The 18,675-nt window shown below is 38.4% G+C and overlaps 1 protein-coding gene across 1 annotated transcript in view; it reads left to right on the top strand.

Annotated features, from left to right (window-relative positions):
• The first annotated feature begins 10,218 nt into the window (after window positions 1-10,218).
• The window catches only part of LOC126278243 (glucose-6-phosphate isomerase-like), an 83,351-nt gene continuing 74,894 nt past the window's right edge, over window positions 10,219-18,675 (top strand). Inside the window, exons 1-2 of the mRNA XM_049978229.1 lie at window positions 10,219-10,626; window positions 10,725-10,818. Of these exons, the coding sequence (XP_049834186.1) occupies window positions 10,496-10,626; window positions 10,725-10,818 (225 nt within the window). The 5' untranslated portion in view covers window positions 10,219-10,495. The remainder of the gene's footprint in view (window positions 10,627-10,724; window positions 10,819-18,675) is intronic.

The raw sequence follows: 18,675 nt of genomic DNA, 5'->3' as shown, positions 1-18,675 counted from the left end.
ATTTCACATTCAACCCTGTGTGCCATCTATTGGTCGAATGTCGTACTGCTTTCTGTAAACCTGGTGTCTTTCTATGGAATTAGCTGCGATTTCAGTGACAAATTGCAACCAAAAGTCGTTAAGTAGCGACTAAAAACGGCAGTTAATATTCTTTGCCGAGTGCCAGCTGCTGACCGACGTTCGTACTTCGTTATAAGAACCTTGTGCCTTACAGCTTCACAAGATCGATATACTGTGAGTGTATACTATATGACGACATGCTCATTCAGCAGTAGTTATAGTGGGTCAAACAGAGCTGTGACTCTGAATGTCTTACATCAATAAGAAGCACCATTGCCTTTTTCCCTGAAAATATCAGAGACGAGTAACTTAAATGTGCTTTACTCTGCTTCCAATATGAGAGTTGTGGTTAATACTCCACATGCCTACAGGACTTTGCAATGTTAACACAGCAGAACTCAGACATCTGTATAAGTGTAGTGTAATGAAAATGATACGTTATGAGACAGTTCAAGACGCTCAAGAAAAATTTAACACCTGGTGTTCTACATGGGTACTGCACACACACACGAACTTTTTGCTAATACTACAACTACCTACACAAGTAAACTTTTCCTATGTTACCTTCACGTACTACACTTACAACTAGTCCTGATTTTACTGGAAGATCCGCACTTTCCACTTTCATATCAACAGCCTCAAAACGCATACTATTGACTTCGGGCTGTGTTACAGGTCAGTGTCACCACACCAATTAAAATTGATGGTACCGGAGGCATGTCACTCTCCAGCGAGTCTTAACAGTAATTAAATGGCGGAAAATGTACGGACATGTAATGGCTTAACATGGGGAAAATGAGATTTTCATTATTCACTCACTGTATTTAACATTTATTTATCATTCCTTTCACATCTCATAATAACTTCAACTATGTTTATGGTTCAGTCACTCATTCTGCACACTTGTTTCATAATTATGGCACTTTTAATCTGCAAGTCCTCTTGAGTCTTCACGATTCTCTCTCAAGAGCCTTGATGTGGATAAATAAGTAGAGCAACCAGTAATGAGAACTGCAACTGCAAAATCACAAGGATTATTAAATACTTTTTCTATTACTAATTACAAGCAATGTAATCGACAGTATTGCTAATATTTCCTGTAATGAAAGCAACTCAACGGGGGATGTTTCATATTTGCAAGAACGACCTCACTTAAGTAATTAAGTTCATCAAAACACTTAGAAACTAACCTCTCGTCTGACGAAGAGAGTCTTAAGATGCAGTATCAGTTTCTCCAGATTTGTTGACGATGATATTTTGAATTATGGCTATACTGAGTGACTGACACGTAGCTCAGGAACCTGTGAACATAAGAATATGTTAGAATTCATTTTCTACACACGAACTATTACGGTATGTATGGCTACTTATGTATTAATTACACTATTAATATTTTCACAATTGTTTCTTTAATATAAAATTAAAGCCAATGGAAGAACAGATGTAAAACATACTTACTAATGACAGTATTCCTGAGATGCAATTTTCTGTCGACAAGTGTAACTTTTTCCTATGGTGATAAATCGCAGAAATACCAGTGGTAGAGTAGATTCATTAACTGCGATTCTAAACTGCGACAAATCACAGTTAAGAATAACAGATAATTGAGAGTAACATTCACAGAAATCACAGATGTCGGAAAATCGCAGTTTGGCCCATCACTAGATCTCTCTCTAAAGCTGCATACACACTAAGCCTTAAACATGTTTTCAAAATATGTTCTAGGCTACTTGATGTGGACACCTTTTTAAACGTTTCGAAACACAGAAACATCTATCCGTAGCAGCGTCGGTACAGGTAAAGGGAAACAATGCTTCAGGATAGCCACCACTTGTCACTGCTGCATGGCACTAGCATGCGTGCGTGCATGTCATCTACTATTAAGTGATGCTGTGTTTACTATAGTGTCGTTTTCGATTCATTTTTCTAAAACAATGGAGTGGTCAAGGCAGCAAATTGTTGATTACTTGCCATATACCAGGGGGAGGTTTTCTTATGGAACGTCCAGAGCAAGGAATATAAAAACAAGTGTTAAAAAGCACAATGCACTTACAAAAATTGAGTAGCTTTTGGCACGGACAAGGAAAGTGTAGAGAAAAATACGATCGCTAGTGGTTGCTTACAGACGTGAGAAAAGAAAAATAATTTCCTGCCAACCATCTGGTAGTGATGCAGACACTGCATATGACTCCAACAGGTTCGGCTATCGGCCGCTGCAGTTCTTGGACGATGTTCATGAACCAAAGGAGACAACAGGTACTGTGGAAAATGATGTATAGTACACAGTCACATTCACCCATAGTTATTTTGTCACGGTACACTTCTTTGTGGGCTTAAAAAATAGTTAGCAAACTTGCCTCGAATTTGTTTATTCGTGGAAGCAGCTTGCCTTGGTATATTCTGTGCTGCAATGAAAAGTGATGCAATGTCATCTCATCTCCATGTGCCTGGAATCATCTCACCTGTTTGTAAACCGCAGGAATCGAAGCTTTCTTGTGGGGTGTACTAGCGCCTTGCCTCAGCATTTCACCTTAAAAAACTGTTGAGACATACAGCTGTTAAGTGTGACAGTTTTGCCTTCTGCGGTTATAGCAACATAGGTTTCCTAAACACACGAAAAACTGAAGCCATAATGCCGAAAGTGAAACAACCATTCTGGCCTTAGAAAATCTGTAGTTAAAAACTCTCTCTTTTGAACCTTTAACATGTTTTCCTGTAAGGGAAAAGCATCGTCTGCTACAAAAACGTATGGTTCCACCTGGTAAGCAATCAACTTGGAGCAAGTTTAGTTTCTTTTTGTTAATTAACTCACTTATTCTTGCGTTTTTGAACACGCCACCATATGATATTCTGGGTTAGCAGCCGATATCTGCATACAAAAACTTACAGCTGGCATCGACGAGAGCGAGCAGCACAATGCTGAATGAAACGTTATAATTGTAATATTCACTTCCGCTACCAACAGGACACTGTAGCACGATATGTTTCCCGTGAATTGCTCTGACACAGTGGGGGAACTGACGAATCTGTGAGAACAAACATACCGTTTCACGCTAGTCGTTTTCAGTTGCTGGTATCTGAAAGAAAGAAATTTGATTTCAGGTTTTCGTACATTCGCTAGAGGGAATAAATGAAGATGAAGAGGTTGTGGCTGGACCTTCCAGTCCTCCACCACGAATAATTAGAAGGGTGGGCGTCTCAGTTAGTAAGTAAAGTGCTGCAAAAACAAGAAGATAACAAGAACGATGAATGTAGTACATATAGGCAGTATATGGCATCAGTGTTATGGAAAAAGCCATAGTTACAAAGATGCCTTTGCTTAAATTAACGAAACAGCATGTACCATATTTGGGAAGTCAGCAGTCGACAGTGGGTATGAATGTGGCAGGGCCATCATCATCAAGTAGTAACTCCCCTGTTACATTTACGATTTATGTAGACAGTGATAACACAACTGAAGAAGTTGTGTTTGTGAGATCTGTAATGTAATTGACAAATTATATATATATATATATATATATATATATATATATATAATCATTTCAATGATCACATTTGTGATATAGGACTTGTCAGGGTACATTTTAACAACTATATAATATCCTTACAAAATTGTTATCTGTGGTGAATTCATATGGATCTATCTTATGGTTAATACAATATACAACTAATATGTGTTTTAGAATATAATTTCTTTTGTCTTTGACAGACATATTCACTAATGTAATTTCATTTGTCACATTAACTTAAACATATATTCTTATACAGTTGTGCAGAGATATTCACTTATGCTGTAATAACATTTGTCAAGCATGTGGTTCTTTACAACAGTTTTAAATTTATCCTCATTTTCTAGCTTTTTGATATGCTCTGGTAGTGCATTAAAAAGTTTGATGCCTTGATTACATACATGTTTCTGACTTTGGGTCCTTGTTACAGCTTGTATGAGGAAATCTTTAAATTGCAGTGTATCGTAATTATGGTAGTCTGTGTTGGTTTTCATTTTCTCCTGATTTCTTTTGATCACCAACAGACATTTCAGAATGTATAATGATGGAATTGTTAAAATTTTCAATGCTTTAATAAGGCGCCTACAATGTGCTTGAGGTTGGCTTGGGGTCATTATCCGAATAGCGCGTTTTTGTAACTTGAAAATCTCATTTAGATGACAATTTGTGTTTCCCCAGAATAGTATCCCATAGGATGCGATGGACTGAAAATATCCAAAATATACTTATCTGGTACAGTCATTACTACAAACTCTTGAAATTATTCTAAGTAGAAAACATGCTGAATTTAGTTTTAGTACTAAGCTCACCACATGGTCCATCCAGTTAATCTTCTCATCAACGTGCATACGCAGGAATTTTGCACACTGTAATCTTTCAAGTTGTTTGCCCTCCATGGTGGGATTTAGGTCCTCGTGTTCACTTATTTTTCCATATTGCACACAATTAGTTTTGTTTTGCATTCAGTGTTAGCTTGTTAGCACTAAACCATTATTGTCCACAGTACTGTGCAATGACTGCTTCATATCACTAACTATTAAACTAGTATTATCAGCAAATAACATGATACTAGCTTTTCTCTCTGACACCTGAATATCATTAATGTAAATAAGGAATAGCAAGGGGCCTAAAAAATTCCTTGGGGTACTCCTACTGCGACCTCCCTTGGATCTGATCTTAGTTTAATTTTTTGATTAATATTTGGTGCTGTAACTTCAACCACCTGCATCCTTTTTTCCAGATAAGACTCAAACCACTTTTTTACTAGTCCTCTAACACCTATAGCTTCAAGCTTTTCCAAAAGTATGCTGTGGTCAACAGTGTCAAAGGCTTTTGACAAATCTAGTTTTATCCCAAGTACACTTTTTCCCTCTTCCAATTTAGTGATTATTTCTTTTGTGTTTTCCAGTACAGCTGTTTGGTACTTCTCCCAGCTTGAAATCCATGCTGATTACTGTTTATCAGATTGCAGATATTAAGATAATGTGTGACTCTATATTTCATTAGTATCTGTAAAACCTTAGAGAAAGTTGGGAGAAGTGAGACAGTGCAGTTTTCTATTTTAAGCTTATCACCCTTTTTCAACAGGGGAAAGACTTCAGAAAATTTTCAGTTTCTGTGGTAATCGTCCTCAGCCGTTGCCAAGTTTGCTATGTGCACCAATGGTTTCGCTATTTGATAAGCTGTTTTCTTTACTAGTATTATTGGCACCTCATCTACTCCAGCTGACATCTTGGATATGAGACTTTTAAAACTTCCTTTTAGTTTGTTGGAACTGCCATCATACTGCTAGCTGCCTTGGGTGGTTCCACCTTCATCTGCTCCCCAAAATTCCTGCTTAATGTCTTAGGTACATTTAAAAAGTAATTATTTATATAATTAGGGATGGCATATTTATGTAACATTTTATTCTCCTCATCTCTTAGAATAATTTCCTTGTCTTTGATAGGTACCCCAGCTTCTTTCCTCACAATTTCCCATGCTATTTTAGTTTTATTTCCATACAATTAATTAATAACTTTGCATTTGCAATTACTCTGCAGTATATTCTCCTATACCTTTTTACATATTCTATATGTACATATATACAGTATCTGTACACTTCCTCAACTCTGAATTCAGTTTTTTTCATGTTTTCACATGATTTCTTAATGCCAAGATTCATCCAAGAACTTGACTTTATGTGGCCAGTAGACTTTATTGTGGTCAGTTTCTTTGGAAAACAGATCTCATAGTTCATCATATAAAGCGGTGCAAATACAATATATGCCTCATCTGTACTTGTTTGTTTCATAACATCTAACCAATTTTCATTCTCTAAGATACTTATGAACTGATGACAGCTGTCCACAGTGAAGTTTCTTTTGTAAATATTAGTTACACATTTATCTTCCTTTGACCTTAAAGGGATTTCAATGGTGAGAGCATTGTGGTCAGACAATCCTAAATCTGTTTTTGGTACCTCTATGTCAGTTGCTGACACATTTGAGAAAATGTTATCTATGAGGCTATTGGAGGTGTTTGTTACTCTAGTTGAATTGTTTATGTGTGGTGACATGTTGAAACTCTTTAATACGTCCAAAAATTGCCTTTTTGTAGACTTTCAACTAGAAGATTAATATTGATATCACCACAAAGAATAATCACAGTTTCTTTTTTGAAAAAGTATTTAGCAACAATTCTAATTTATCAAAAAAGACTTCTATGTTTCCACATGGTGACCTATACACTGTTATGACTATGACTATGACCTGCTTAAAAAAACTTTTCAATACTTAAGTTCTCTACTTCACATCTCTTTTTAAATTCTAACTCTTGTCTAAGACATATACTGACTCCACCACCTTTTGCAATTTTCCTACTATAATGATTTGCCAGTCATAAATAGATTAATATGAATACTATTAATTTCATGGTCCTTACACCAATGATCAGTAATACACAAGACATCAGGTTGGGTGTTACTTACTGCTATTTCCAGTTTACAATATTTGTTCTTGAGGCACTGCACATTTAGTGTCATGATCTTTAGAACAGTGGAGTGAGCACTGATGGTATTTCTCCTTTCGTTTAACACTGTTAACTTGGAGTTTTCATTATGGCTGGATACAAAAAATCCTGTTGTACCATAGGTTTCTTGTTTCTGTTTCTTTTCCTACTTCAAGTGGATGACGCTGATTGATTGTTTATACTAGCTGTGGCAGCTGATGACATTTTAATATTCACTACAGCAGATGTTGATGTTTTTAGTGCTTCAGCAAATGTTGCTCTTGTTAAGGTTTTCATTTCTTCTGCTTCTGCCCTCATTTGGAGTGGGATTTTAGGGAACTTTTCTATTGATATATGGCATATTTCTTCTAGTGTCTTTTCACCCATCATCTTTTTTCCATAATAGTTATTGTGCTGTCCATGCCCCATGAAATGATTTCTCACTGAGTTGCTTACATTCACAAAAGTTGCACACTTATAAGCACAACAGATCTTCCTAAATTTATTTTTTGTTGACTTTATTTCTTTGTTTACACATGATTCCTCGATTAGATCATGTCTAAGTGCGATACTTACAACGAGAACCTTTAAATTTAGATCTGACAGCTTTTTAGAGTCGTTTGAAGCGCCCTTGTCGCTAGTTGGCTTTCATTTTTGTATATGTCATTTGTCCATCGATTAGCACACAGCATGTTCCAGTCTTAACTAAGTTTTCACAATTATTTACTATTTCATTAAGGGGAGCACCAGTTTTGACAATGCCTGTTACTCTAAATTGGGACTGCCGATCATTTATTATTTGTGCCACACTCTTTGCAAGACTATCACCTAATACACAGACTTGATATTTGTTGTTATCCAGGTGTCCTCGTTCCGTCGGTTTTATAGTACACTTTGAAGAAACATTTCTCTCGTTAGAACACACAGGTGATCTAGATTCACTTTCACCTTTCTTATTTTTTGAGTTCACATTTCATCCTGTCATGTCTTTATTACCCGTTTTTCTTTGCAGTCTATTTACTGACGATTTCATACCGTCAGAAAGATTTCTATCACTACGAGCAGAAGTTTTGTTCGAAACGAAAATTACAGGTATGTTTTCATTAAATCGTCATATTGCCGTTGCTTTATCAGTTCCTCTAACTTATTTACGTAACGATTTGCAAGCACAAGGTCTTGCTGAAGCGATGCAGTAACACTATCTTCTATGCAGTTATCGTATCTTGACAAAGCTACCGTTAGTAGATCGCAGCATTCCATTTCGGGTCCCATCCTTCCGTTCTCGCGAAACACTTTGGATGAATCTATTTTTGCGACACTGCACATAACCTGATACCTTTCGCGATGTAGTTATTGCACTTTAGACAATATGTACTGAAGGCGTTTACCGTGGAACTATTTATACACACTTCTATACGCGAAGCCATCTTTTCATTTCGAAAACATGCTTATTTAACGATGTTTTTCATTTACTTACCTTCACATAATCCTTCAGTACTTCCACCAGAGCTCCACATACTTCAGGTACTGTTTGAGATATATCTTGCTTCGATATGCAAAATAAATACGCAAGGCTCTGAAATGAATTTCCTGTTGCCAGAAAACGAAGCCTTTGGTTGACTGAAATGCAACAAGGGCAACTTTTATTTTGTTTGTATAAACCTTCTAGTATTAATAATGCAGCAATACATATCATTATTGTTTACTCGACACCAGATACAACACGGCAGAAGACGATATGAACACAATAATACAAGGAGCACTGCAGACGGCATGAACCACGGCCGCCTGTATTAGAGGCCGGAGTCGTCAAGCTCACAACGTCGTAGCCTGTGACGTCAGTAGGCCGGCTAGCGTGACCAGCTAGGCCGAGACTGAAGTTAAGATTCCGTCGAATGAAGATTGACGTGTCAGCTATAAATACGCAATCACTTTCTTTTTTTGTAGGTTTGGTCCCTATAAATAACACAGTTACCTAGAAAAGCTAATTTCTCGCAGTATTGCGCCGGCTTTATGTCGGAATTACGCATTTTACTCTCGTTTCCTTGCAACGAATGAACTTTTCAATAAGTCACATGTGCTTCATAGCAGTATATTATGACGTTTCTTACCCGAGATTTGGAGATACAAGTTCAGCAAACAATTTTGTGAGGTGCCTATTAACATTATTTGCTGACTTGCAATTATTTCAGCTCGTGGTCTCGCGGTAGCGTTCTCGCTTCCCGAGCACGGGGTCCCGGGTTCGATTCCCGGCGGGGTCAGGGATTTTTCACCTGCCTCGTGATGACTGGGTGTTTGTGTCGTCTTCATCATCATCATCAATCATCCCCATTACGGTCGGAGGAAGGCAATGGCAAACCACCTCCACTAGGACCTTGCCTAGTATGGCGGCGCGGGTCTCCCGCGTCGCTCCCCTACGCTCGGTAAACGGAGTATGGGACTCATCATAATCATCATCATTATTTTAAATGGATTATCATCTTCCTTCCAATATAAATGACAAACTAATATAAAAGTTTCTGACAGCTGCAACATATCTTTCACACCTTTATATATGAGGGTGGCATGATAATATTTTTTAACGAACGTTTTTTGTGTATTGTTCATTAGTATATTAGATTTTTTTTTAATCACAGCTCATACACAATCTACACGTCTTTCTGAGTCAGAATGAACTGGGGACCTTGCTGTAGGATTTGCATAAGAAGCATGACTGAAATTTATCAGTGCATTAAAGTTTATTTCATAATGGCCACCTCCTCCTTGCCAGTACTAATTAGAGCATTTAAGAACTGAGGTTATGGGTAAGAAAGAAGTTTCATAATTTTGCATCAAAAATTATGTAATGTTTTTAATTTTTTATTAACTCCCTCCTTCTTGGAACATATTAAATTATCATTTTGGAGTTTGGTATAATTATTTAACAATATGTTACACACAATGGAAACCGGCTTTTTGTAGATATCAGTAAGTGGCCTTCCACAGAGACATGAATTTGTTAGGGAATCAGTAGGGAATCTGAACACTGAGATGTAACCTTGTCCCTTGCTGGAATTGTTGTTGCTGTTGCAACCAGGAACACATTTTTCTGGCTTCTGCACATAAAATGATGCATTAATTGCTAACGGCTTAAATCAAAGTACTGTTATGTAAAAATAGCAAAGGAGCATTTGAGTGGACTTTTTTTTCTACTGCTTGGACATCACGAAACACAAGTCTACAGATAGAATCAAATGTGTAGAAATATTCATAATATTAACACAAAATCACTTAGGAGACGATTCTTATACTAAATTTATGAATTCAAAACTTTATTTTCAAATTATATCTACAATATAGCAGAACTTTTGTTGCAATTGTGTAGACGAAAGTCGATCACGTAGCACACTTGCACATGTAAAAACACTGCAAACGTCACAGAATTGTATACTTACATTGTGTTATATCTTCGCCTGTAGTCACGAGTACTTGCTATAATTTTTGCAGAGTCCAGTATAGCATAATTACACTGTAATGTCGGATAAAACAGACACCGCGAAAGTACGTAAACAACTGCTTCCGTTCGCTACCTTATAGCCACAGCATGTGGTAGGCCTTAACGTAACGTTGCCACATTTCAGTCCTCCGGCCTCTAATACAGGCGGCCGTGCATGAACACACAACGAGAAATGTTTGCCGCCAGTGTGGACGAAAACAGAGACCACTAACAAAGTCTGAAACATTTACGAAACATCGCCGAAAACAATGTTTCCAACAGAAACTTGTTTCCAGCGACACTGTATAGCGGCTTAAAATTTGAGGTGACCAACGATATTGCACGTTAGCAGCATTTTGCTTCTGTTTGACTTATTTTGATAGTCGACCGAGAGTCGACAGAAGAATCGAGTTCATTGACATTGGCGGTTCAGCAAATTGCAAGCTGTGGTGGGCGTGTGAATATGGAACCAAGAGGCGATTTAGCGGCAGAGCCCGCTTGGGCAAAACTCAACGAATGTTTCAGTAAATATGGGGACACGATAGATATTAAAAAAATGATGAATGAAAATCCAAATCGCTTCGAAGAATTCAGGTATAATTCGTTCATGTCACCTTCAAATGACCTTTGTTTACATTTCGAGTTCTGTTGTTTTGAAAGTAATAAAGATTCGTCTGTTCATAATTTCGCAGCTTAAAGATACAGACGCCAGACCATGGGGCCATATTAATCGACTATTCCAAAAATCGCATCAATTCCGAGATAATGGGAGCGCTCTTGGAACTGGTATGTTTACGTCGTCGTGTTTACATTTTTCTATAACAGTCGTAACGGAAACGTCGGGATTCTACTTAGTTAGATTTCCTGGTGGCGTGCTCTTCACATTAAAACAATAAAATTTTGTGTGTCCATTTGCCAGGTCCAGTAATACCCATACCATATGTTTTGCATGGAATGCCTTGTTTATCGATCACTTTTAAAAACAATATTAATAGCTCTGAGCTTTAATAGCCAACCCCTTAAACGCATGTATATGAGAAGCTCATTTGCGCTTGTCAAAAAGTTAAGACTGGCATTCTTTTTGCAAACATCCAGCACAATACAAATTTTAACATTTCTTTGCTCCAAGGACAGTTTGGTGTTTTTACCAGTCCATTGACAAAGAATGTAATGTAGCACCAAATGCACGTTACAGTCTTCAAGGAAATCATGTTACCAGAAAGTTTGTTATTGAAGTCTTTCATAAGTAATGGTGACTTCCTTCTAAAGCAACAGTTCAAGGAAGCTGACCTTGTCTTTTAAAGTTTTATCATGCTAGAATATAACGTAACTGTTTGTTGAACTTATCTTAATACGTACGCTGTTTTGTTCTGAATCTGTAGAAGGCAGAAGTCTATTTCACTGTAGCTTTGTGTATAGTCACTGACAACTTACACTCAAATAGCAATATTACTGTGTACGATCTTAGACTATTGTAGCCACGTGTCATAGAACAGAAAATCAGTTCAAAATACTTATTCACATTGACTGCATTAGTGCAACAGAAGATGTGCAGAAGGCAGATTTTTCCTCACACACACGTTATTTGATATTATTAGTAATATATACTCATCAGCCAGTACTAAGAAATTCATCAATTGAGAAGAAGTAAATGGGCATCAATAAATTCTTTAGGCTCCACTTAAACTATTTATTTATTCATTAATTTTTTTAGTCGCTCATTCGTCCATCCACAGTCCATTCAGTACAGCAGTATTTGACATATGAGGCGCATTACAGAAATAATAAAAGACATATATAAAACATAAACACAGTAGGCTAGGATAGGGCAGAAACTTTATTATGGGACTTAATTAGTAGCTGAACACTATAGCTGAAGGAAAGTTGTTGAAAATAGGTGTTTCTGAATAATGGATACCTTTTTGCCTCAAAGTGGCTGATTTTTGTGAAGACTATTCTTATTTCTAGTACTGATTTCTGAAACTAATCTGTTGGTTTGCAAAAGAGAGAAATTTTTTTATCGGTTTCATTAAAAAATAAATATACCAGGAAGTAGTAGTCATATTCCCAGTTTCCTGAACGTGCCTCTGGGGATGTTTTTGCATTCAAAACATGTGTAATATGTATTACACACTTTTGGTCCCTGAAAACTTCAACATGGCTTCATAAGTTACCTCAATAAACTCTCCCATATGGTGTTACGGAATGAAAGTAAAAGTAGTACATGCTAGCTTTTTTATTTTTATAGCACATGTCTGACAATGTTCCCCAGGAGCTAAGTGTATTTCCAGACCACAGAGGTCTCTCTCTCTCTCTCTCTCTCTCTCTCTCTCTCTCTCTCTCTCTCTCTCTCTCTCTCTCTCTCTCTCGCTCTCTCTCTCTCTCGCTCTCTCTCTCTCTGTTTTCAAGTGAGCCCTGTTTGGGATTTGGTTTTCGCAGTAATACATCAGGAACACACATATGGAGGTAGGGGGCGAGTTAGAGAACCAATACTGGGGCTCCATTTCCAGAACCTGTCCACCCCACCAGTGCGCCCCCCCCCCCCCTCCTCCCCCAGTGGCAAGTAATTGGTTCATCTGTTGGGCCCTCAGCAGAGGAGTCTGCAGTTCAGTGGCTGTAAAGGAACCAATTGGTAACGTACCTAACCTTTGGCTGAAGGTGACGAGTGGGAAACTCTTCAGTATGTTGCAACAACACAATACAATAACTCAGCTGATAACACAAGAAGGTTTCATAAAAAAAAATTAAAAAGCAAGATGGGTCTGTTCCTGTGCCCATATTGGCTCTTTATTTATAATATGCTGGATTTTTGGGCAATTGGTGTTTGAAGGTTAACAAATACTGTTTATCAGACAGTTATGACAGAATCACAAGAATCGTAAATGAGGTATTATTTGACGGGGAAAAAATTCTGTCCATTTTCATGAGTTAGTTTCATGTTCCACGGATTATTTTGCATGAGAATCTTAAAGATTTGGAACAATTCATTTTACATTCCCATCTGAAATTGATTTGTAAATATTGCTGCATACTGAACATTTATAAGGTTTCAAACAATAAGTCAATGCATACAGTACTTGCAGAGTCACGTTTCCTACAGTAACAGTTACAGCGTTGTCACATGTTTTTTTGCTTATTCCCCACTGAAGCGCAGATGTGGAATTTCTATAAAATGTTTTTTTTACACACAGTTGACTGGAACAGTATGCACACTTCTCATGGATAATATGTGGATCTACCACTGCGCTGCGGAAGTAAAATATCAAAAGCTACCCTATTCACATCTTTGTTGCAAGTCATTCCAATTTGGTGTATTCTAATCATGTCATTGAAACTCCACATTTGCAGTTTGATGAAGAATAAGTGAAAAATATATGTCACAACACAGGAACTTCTATTTTGAGAAATAAGACTCTGCAGGTACTGATAACGTTAACATATATTGTTTCCAGCAAATGTTTAGCTTTTTACCAAATAACACCTTATGAATGACTCACAAATCTGGCAGTAATTCTCTGTTACATGGTATTCACCCTTCAGCAATGAGTGATTCTGTAGCCACACATCTCCATATTTTAAAATAATTTTTGTTCATTTTCAGGTGTTTGAGGTGGGTACTTTCTTTGTTAGCAGGGTTCCTCGAGAAATCTTCACTACTGTTCGGATCAGATAGCAGTCAGTTGCTTGACTTTATCCATTAATATGCCCCTTTTTCATTATATTACATTTGTGCTGTTCCATGGATGGTGCAGAATTTGGATCTCTGGGATGGTGGGACAAGGTCAAAGAAGTGAATTTCCTTAAATGCAACACAATTCAGGGACTTCAAATTACAAAATGCTATTCTATTACTGTGGTAATGTTAGTCATTAAGTAACCAAAAAATTTAATTTTAAGATTTCCTGAGGAGATACACTTCAGTGGGATAAGAGTTGCAAGAATTTAGCCTCGCATTCCACATTACTTACATGATATTTAATATGCTATGCCAGTTTTAGTTTTGTTATTTTCAAGTTCCATGGGTGATGATTGTAACTCCTCGCTCTAACTGGAAACGAGTGAGTTTTACAGTTATAATACATGTCCTCAATAAAACAATATTGCAAAATGCTAACAATTTACACAGTTGTCTGCATACATGCTCTACAAACCACAGTGAGTTGCATGGCAGAGTGTACTTAACATTGTACCAGATGTTAGGCTTTCTTACAGTCCAATCACTTACAGACTGCTTAAATGCCTCTGTGCATACTTTACTTGGACTGACCCTTTCTTTGCAGTTCCAATCGGAGTGATAGAAAGGTGTTGATGGATAATTCTAAATTCTTCGCACAATATTGATTCCTGGAACCTTGTAAGTAGGCTTTTGCGGGATAGCTGGTATCTGATTTCTGATACGAATGCAGCATACCTGTGACCATTTTTCCCGCTCTGCTTTGTAAGTGTATGGTCTCTCCTGTTAGTCCCGTTTGGTATGGGTCCCACATAGTCAAGCAGTATTCTATGATGGGACACAAATGATTTGTAAGCATCTCTTGTGTATAATGGATTTTTCCTGTATCCTGCCAGTGAACTGAACTGAACTCTGTCACCTCTCTTAACAATGACTGTGCGTTTGTGGTCATTCTATTTCATATCTCGACAAATTATTACTCCCATGTATTAGTAAAAGGTAATTGTAAATCATCAATGATGTAGTCATAGCATAATATGTATTTACATTCTGCAAAGTTGATCATTTAAAAGTTATGAACATTTAAAACAAGCCAATATTTGCACCACTTTGAAATCTTATCGTGATCTGACTGAATATTTATGCAGGTTTTTCAGGCAATACTTCATTATAGATAACTGCATCACGTGCAAAAAGTCTGTGGTTATTATTAATATTGTCCGTAAGGTATTTAATGTGCAACATGAACAAGGGTTCTAAAACACTTGCCTGGTGCACACATGAAGTAACTTCTACATCTGTCAATGTCTCTCCATCCCAGAAACATCTTGTGTCTTCCCCACCAAGAAGTCCTCAAAACAATCAATAATTCCCTTTGATACCCCATACGGTATAGTATGGTTAAAATGGGACCTAATACAGCCAGAAATTGTGTGCAGAATCTGACAGGTATCCTACTGTATCCTCGAGATGTGTGTAATTTTAGCAGTTTTAGCAGTTTCAGCTGTTGCTCAATGCCCCCACTGACACTATTATCTACATCACTTGTCTTTTCAGGAGAAAAGTAAATGGGAGCAGTACAGCTGTCTCTTCTGTAGTGGAGGACCATTTGGAAATGAGTTCCATATTTCTGATTTTGCTTTGTTAGCCCTCAGTTTCAGGTCCTGTGACATCCTTGAGCATCTTTGGTGCCATGGACAGCCTTTATACATGACCAGAATTTCTTTTGGTTTTGAAAGAGTTTCTACAATAAGAATCTGCTACTGTAGTCATTGAAGGCTTCATTTATTCCCATCTTGACTGACAAAGGTGTTTCACTCAACTTTTCTATATGGCCACATGGTTTTTCATCTGTTTATGCAATAGGTGTTGTTTCTTTATAAAGTTTGTTTACAGTGACTTTGTACCTTGGAGGATCCCTCCCAGAGCTGTTCTACTAGATAAATTGGTCACAGTTCTTCTACATAATACTGCTCAGAGGTAAATGTAAAAGTTCCTCTTTAAGATGTCACAACTGCCTCTTTCACTTGCATAATATGTAAATCTTCCTGCTTGTTTTAGCTGCCCTTCGTATTGTAGCACAGTGCTTCATACTGTCACTGAATGTCCTTTGAGTGCTAAACTAAGGGCATTAAATGGTTCATTTGAGCTATTCACAACGTTACTCAGTTCGTTGTGCCTAGTAGGCACAATATTTTAGCGATCAGATGTGTTGCCTTTGTCATGCACATTCATGTACTGATTTTGTGCAGGTACGTGGTTGACTTGTATAGCACCCCTTCTCTTGCCGGCTGCTTCGTATGCAGTTTCTGAATGGAGGCACATACTGTCATCTGAAGAGGTTATAGTGTTGATGGCTGTAGCCGGCACCACCAGGCCCTTTTCGCCAGTTCATTGTCTCTGCCATGTGATTACTCTGTAATTAGACAGAGTGCTCGTTCCCAAGCTGTCCTGGCATTATAACTGAAGCCGCTATTTGTAGGATTGCTTTTGGTGCATATTTTCTTGGCTTCTCTAATGGCAGTGTCTCAATGTTTTGACATTTGTACTAAGATCCTGCTGTGTTAGTATTTCATTGTGCAAGTCCAGTGCTCTGTGACTGCTGACTACAACTGTTACATTAGTTGAGTATACTGTTGGTCTTCTTAACAGTTTTAAATGGTGCCCACTGTTTGTCGTATATACGAGGTTTGTCTGGAAAATACGTATAAAAGTTGAATAATGTCTTTGTTACAAGTTGCAGTCACCGCCAGGTGGAGCTACTGCTGTAATCAGTCCCATCAATGCTCAGTTCGAGTCAGAGCACTCTGCGTGAAGGTGGGAGTGTGCGGCAACTTGTTCACAGTAACCCTTTTTTCACCTACTTTCGGCATGGAGCTGTCTTGGATTTAGGAACAGCATGTCAACATCAAGTTTCTTGCAAAGCTAAGCAAGAATGGCCATGAGATTTTTGAGTGTTTGAATCAGGTTTACAGAGACAATTCTCTGAAGGAACCAACCGTGAACAAGTGGTTAAAAAGGTTCCGGGATAGCCGAGAAGTAGTGAACGATGACCCTCGCCCAGGACGCCTGTCGATATAGAGTTCTGATGCAAATGTTGAACGAATTCAGGCTTGTGTTCTTAAAGACCGTAGATTGACAGTCAGAATGATTGCTGACGAGCTGTCAATCCCCAAAACAATCGTTCACGAAATCCTGACACAAAAACTTGAAATGAAGAAATTGTGTGCGAAAATCATACCGAAGCTCTTGATGCCAGAACAGAAAGCAAAGAGGGTTGAGTGCTGTGAGGATTGGTTGGAAGCAGAGGAACGAGGGGACTTTCTCAACTGAGACATCACTGGAGACGAGTCTTGGTTTTACGAATTTGATGTGGAGCTCAAATCTCAAAGCAAGGAATGAAAACTAGCAGGAGAACCGAGAACAAAAAAAAGTCGCGAAAATCAAGGCCCAATGTGAAGACAATGTTGATTGTTTTCTTTGATTCTAGGGGCACTGTTCACAAGGAATTTGTCCCTTCCGGCCACAGAGTTAACGGAAATTTTTACATTGAAGTTCTGTCACGTCTCGGAGCTCGTGTGGCCCGAGTTCGACCGTAGTTGGCAAAGGGGGCAGGTGGAGCCTTCATCACAATAATGCGTTCGCTCACACGTCGCTTGTTGTGCGCGAGTTTTTGGCCCGAAGCTCAATCACCATGACAGACCACCCACCTTATTCACCCGATTTAGCCCCGTGTGACTTCTTCATGTTCCTGAAATGCAAAATGGTGCTTCGGGGGTGGCACTTTGGAGATGGGGAAGCCTTCAAGGCGGTAATGACACGGCAACTGAACATCATCACAACTGAAGACTTTCAGCAATGTTATCAACAGTGGAAACGATGTTGGCAGAAGTGTATTGCATCTAAGGGTGAGTATTTTGAAGGAGACCATATTGTAATACCTGAATAATTGTAAAATAAAGTTATTATTCAACTTTTATACTTATTTTCTGGACAAACCTCGTATGCCTTGCCACATTGGCACAAATTCTGCTATACCCCAGAGGTGTTGGGTTAAGCTCGATGTCACCTTCCATGGCAGCAAACTGGTGTACAGCATAAAATGCTTTGGCTGCCTCTCTCTGGTTTTGTCCTCCACAGATTGTACTGTAGTGATGAGGCAAGGGAGTGCAACTAATCTTCCCATTCCGAGTAACTATTTTTCCGGAATACTGTTCTGAGGTGTTCAACTTTCTGATGGAGACATTCTACATTATAGATAGTGTGTACTCTTTCTACATGCTTTTTGACCACTTTACTCCTCTGTGCCTGGAGGTGGCAGGTGTCTGCACACAGGTACAGTTTGGAATGCGTGCTTACCCCCCCCCCCCCTCCCCCCCCCCCCCCCCCCCGCCCCTCCAGTGATGCTGGATGCCATCTCTTGACCGTGACATCCAGGAATAATATTCTTTCCTCTGCCTTCGTATGCATAGTGTATCTGATGTTGCTTGGTATGGAATTTAGATGTGAGAGCAAGTTGTGTTGTTTCACTTCCATGGGCCCAAATTATGAACATGTGGTCTATATAATAGAAAGAAGCAGTTAAATTTCCTTCTAGGTGCGACTTCAGGGTTTCCACCTCGAAGTGTTCCATATGCATATTAGCAACCACAGGTGAGAGTAGGCTGCCCAGTGTGATTCCTTCCGTCTTTCGTATTTTGTAAGTGGTTTAGTTGGATATATGCCCTCTGCTTTAAGAAATGGTTCAACATGTGTAGCATGCATTTTCAAATTTGGCAATAAATTGTAAATCCTCCTCCAAATATTTGGGGAACACTGCAAAAATCTCAAAATCTCGCTTTTGTCTCAGTAGATGGAATGGTTTGTTTACTGAGTTGTCGTGCATTGTCGCTGGCTTGTGTGCAGCAGAGTATGTGTGTGACTTTCCTACTCTCATTCCTAATACTTCTCCCCTTCCTACAACTCCCCTC

Source organism: Schistocerca gregaria, chromosome 6 (assembly GCF_023897955.1).
Source record: "Schistocerca gregaria isolate iqSchGreg1 chromosome 6, iqSchGreg1.2, whole genome shotgun sequence".
NCBI classification, from domain to species: Eukaryota; Metazoa; Arthropoda; class Insecta; order Orthoptera; family Acrididae; genus Schistocerca; species Schistocerca gregaria.
The sequence above is the reverse complement of the archived record's forward strand: the minus strand, read 5'-3'. Positions and strand labels throughout refer to the sequence as shown.